General features: G+C 35.9%; 1 protein-coding gene across 1 annotated transcript in view; it reads left to right on the forward strand.

Annotated features, from left to right (window-relative positions):
• The window catches only part of KPNA5 (karyopherin subunit alpha 5), a 77,203-nt gene that overhangs the window by 56,360 nt on the left and 16,533 nt on the right, over positions 1 to 4,310 (forward strand). Inside the window, exons 9-10 of the mRNA XM_042783025.1 lie at positions 1,937 to 2,100; positions 4,007 to 4,085. Of these exons, the coding sequence (XP_042638959.1) occupies positions 1,937 to 2,100; positions 4,007 to 4,085 (243 nt within the window). The remainder of the gene's footprint in view (positions 1 to 1,936; positions 2,101 to 4,006; positions 4,086 to 4,310) is intronic.

A 4,310-nucleotide genomic window follows, 5' to 3' on the forward strand; every position in this document is an offset into this window, starting at 1 on the left:
ATTGACCCATGTGACTTTAGTTTTGTGTATTTCACTGTACATAAATTATGTTTTGATAAAATTGTATTAAAAAAAAAAAAACTTGGCAGCTTTGGGAACCCTATGGGGCAGTGCTAGTATGTCCTGTAGAGTCACTGTGAGTTGAAATCAACATGATGGCAGTGGGTTTTTAGTGTAACAGTCATGTCATTTTCTCTTAGAAGTAAGCTTTTAAAATATGATTTATCATTACAAATGAAGAAAATGAGATTCCTAGCAAATGTGTCACTTGTTTCCTGTCACAGAGCTTCTCAGATTAAATGTCACAGAGTGTCTCACCTCTGTGACATTGATTCAGAGCAATGAGTTAAATTTCTACAGTTAATTGAAAGTAGTGTATCCAGTGAAAGGGATTTCGGGTCTCAGGCTGTGAGAAGCATGGGAAGAGAATTAGAAGCTAGAGTTGTTTCCATTGTCTCTCAGTGACACGACAGAGGAAGACATTTTGTGTGAAATCATCACTTCAGCTTGGTTTCTGGACAGGACCACAAACTGTTCTAACTGCTTCTTTCAACATCATCTGAGTTTTTGCAGTCAGGAAGCATGCACACAATGACTTTATATTTGTGGTTAAAAACCAAGAGATGGAAAGAGCACTGAACTACAGGTTGGGAGAGGTGCATTCAAGAGAAACTCTACCCCAAGTATCTAAGTAATCTTGAGAAAGTACACAACCTTAAAGCAACATTGTAGTGGTAAAGTATGTGGGAAGAAAACTGAAGTTCAACACCTTACTGTTGTTGCTGCTGTTAGGTATCATCGATTAGGTTCTGACTCATAGCCCCTCCCTCCCCCAATAAAAGTTATAGTTTACTGGCTTTTTAAAAAACAAGGGAAAACTCATCTAAAAACACCAGAACATAAAAGAAGCAATTAACACTTTTTATATGTAAAGTATTTATGTATATTTAACAGATAGCTATATCTGAGGAGAGATTAAAGAATATATTAGGTTGCTGATTTTAAAAAAAACAAGGCATATAGACTCAGAAATTATCATGGCATTAAAAAGTGCCAACATGTGAGTGCTACACTATATGCCAAGCATTGCTTCTAACGTGCTATATGGATTCTTACTAATTTAACAGTACCTTTTAGTCCTTGTTTTGCAAATGAAGAAATTGGCATTTAGAGAGAATAAGTAATTTTCACAAGATTACACAAATAGTAAATGGTGTTTGAACCTTGATATGTCTGATTTGAAGGCTGGAAGGATCATAGAACTTACCTGATTGAGCCCCTCTGAAACTCAGAGAGGTGAAGTGATTTGCTTACACCCATAACTAATAAATTGCAGTGTTAATGCTAGAGACATTAAAAATCTCTATTGTCTTGTAGTATTTCTTTTTTAGTGAAGTTTTAGGGCTTTGTTACATTAAGAAATACAATTTTAGTGAATTCCATTTTATGACCCTTCAGAAATACATTTTTTGTACTTTGTGCAGTTTTACTACTCAAATGATTGATATAGTCCTATTAAAGTACATGTAATGAGTGAAATGAAGATTATTTAAGTTAGATCATATTCAGTGATCATTATATTAAACACTTAACTGAAACATTTACACTTGTCTTGATTTTGGTATGCCTTTGGTTGGGGGTGTGTGTGTGTGTGTGTGTGTATTAATTTAGACATGGACATGAGATCTCAAATACATACTGCAATATTTTTAAAAAACTTCTAAATTATTATATCAGTTATCTCATTCAATATAAAATAGGAATCAGTTTCATATTCATAAATCTGATCTTAATTTTTCAAAATAGAGTGTTTTTATTTCTCTGGTATTTGTATGATATAAATTTTATTTTTTAAAATGAGCTTTCATATTTTGCTGAAGAAATTTGTTTTTAGAGAGAAAAAAATCTAAACTATTGCTTCTCTCTTCCCTTCCAGGTTTCACCTTGCTTAAATGTCCTGTCACGACTGTTGTTTAGCAGTGATCCAGATGTGTTAGCAGATGTTTGTTGGGCCCTTTCTTATCTCTCTGATGGACCCAATGATAAAATTCAAGTAGTCATTGACTCTGGAGTCTGTCGAAGACTGGTGGAACTTTTGATGTAAGTATAACTTATTAATAATTGTATGATTGTATATTAAGTCTAGCAGATTAGCAGCCTCATACACATTTCAAAAGTCAATGTCTTCAGGAAGAGTTGAAAAGAAGCTGGCTTCACACTTTGCAGAAATGACTTAAACTTGTATTTTGCATCTGATGAGGATGGGCAGGTAGGTCCAATTGGGAGATGAGGCCACAAAGTGAGGGTGGCCCCTGCCAGAGCAGCAGACAAACAAATGGAGTTGGGAGTTGGAGCCAGCATGTGCTAGGAGAGCAGTCTAGCTATGCCAGGAGATGTAGAGAGATTATGATAATGGCAGCCAAGTTTCTTATTCTCAAAGAATGGAGATAAAATATGGAAGAGGGGAAAGCCAGAATAATCCTGTGGTGGTAGATTAGAATTAGAGCTATCAATGTGAACTCACGGTTTTTAACATAAAGAGATAAATGTGGAAATATATGTGTAAATGTTTGTGTGTATGTGTATGTGTACCCTGTGAAAGAGCCTGGGAGCAGTGACATCCCTATAGTAACATGCTAAGTTCACTGACTGCCCGTATCTTTGTTTCTAAACACAACTTTCCACTAAAAGGAACCAAGACTTTTGGAGAAATGGTCACTTCCAGGGCTGCAATTGAGATAAAATAGTATGAACCCAGAAAGGAAGGTGTGACCAGAGAATGGAGAAATGTCAAAAGGACACAGAAGCCCACTTGAAGGGGCTTCCACTGTCCAAATCTGGAACAATTTGAGCATCAAAATATAGTAATGTGTTACAACTTACTGAATAAAATAGGGACCCATGAGACCACAGTAAAATGGGTAGGTAGGTAAGTAGATGGATGGGTGGGTGGGTCGGTAGATAGATAGATAGATAGTTAGATAGATGGAATAATGTTATTAGAAAATCGGTATTGGCTCCCATACTAATCCTAAACCAAACCTGTTGCCATAAAGTTTGTTCTGACTCCTAGTGACTCTGTAGGACAGAACAGAACTGCTCTATAGGGTTTCCAAGGCTGTAATCTTTACAGGAGTATACTGACTGCCACTTCTTTTCCCTGTGGAGCAATTGGTGGGTTTGAACCACCAACCTTGTCATTAGCTCCCAAGTGCTTACTAATAATTTAAATGATAAACAACAAGAGATGATAAAACTAGTGCTAAAAGTGGTTAAGGAATGGGATTTTACATAGTCTTAAAGTATTCCCTCATGAAATACTGATCTCAAAGGGAGAAGAAATAATGTTATATTATAAAAATCTGGCAGATAACCATTTTATTAAGTGGTCAGAGTCAGCACTACTTTAATATGATAAAATAGATATATGCTACCCAATAAGAAGGAGCTCTGGTAGCATAGTGCCTAAGGCACTTGACTGCTAACCAGGAGGCTGGCGGTTCAAATCCACCAGCCACTCCTCGGAAGGAAGGTTGGGCAATCCTACTTCCGTAGTGATAATTGCCTCGGAAACCCAAGGAGGGGTTGCTAGGAGTCGGGGCCGACTCGATGGCAAATAACAACAACAACAACCCAATAAGAAATAAGGAAAAGAATATAGCATTTGCCATATTCCAGATAAAGTTACAGAACCTGGGCTGTTATCATGAGGAAATAATAGGATAAACCCAAGTAATTGTCTGGTGTTCTTCAAAATGTCAAGGTCATGAAATCAAAGGAAAACTGAGGAACTTTTTTTGATTAAGAGACATGACAACTAGGTACAACCCCATGATCTTGGATTAGATTTTTTGTGTTGTAAAGATATTACTTGGACAGTTGGTAAAACTTGAATGGGATCTCTGGGTGAAGAGCATATAGGAATTTTTTTGTACTATTTTTGTTACTTACCTACAACTGTAAAATTCTTATATAGTATATAAGTTTACATTTTCATTATTTTTAGGCACAGTGATTACAAAGTGGTGTCACCTGCATTAAGAGCAGTTGGTAATATTGTGACTGGTGATGATATTCAAACACAGGTGAGTTAGGCTTTAATATGATAAATTATTCACATAATAAGCTTTAAGAAGTTTATCATTTATTATACCATTTGACTACATATTAATTAAGGCTTTAGTATACATAATTATATAAGAAACTATAATGTGAGAATTAGCATATTCTTGAATTCCTTATCAGAGAGTTCCAATGCTGCTTCTTCCTCAGGGATGTGTTCTGGGTCTGTATCCTGCTTCCTTGTTTCT

This window comes from Orycteropus afer, unplaced genomic scaffold, assembly GCF_000298275.1.
Source record: "Orycteropus afer afer isolate SDZICR_OR568_19922 unplaced genomic scaffold, OryAfe1.0 scaffold00596, whole genome shotgun sequence".
NCBI lineage: Eukaryota > Metazoa > Chordata > Mammalia > Tubulidentata > Orycteropodidae > Orycteropus > Orycteropus afer.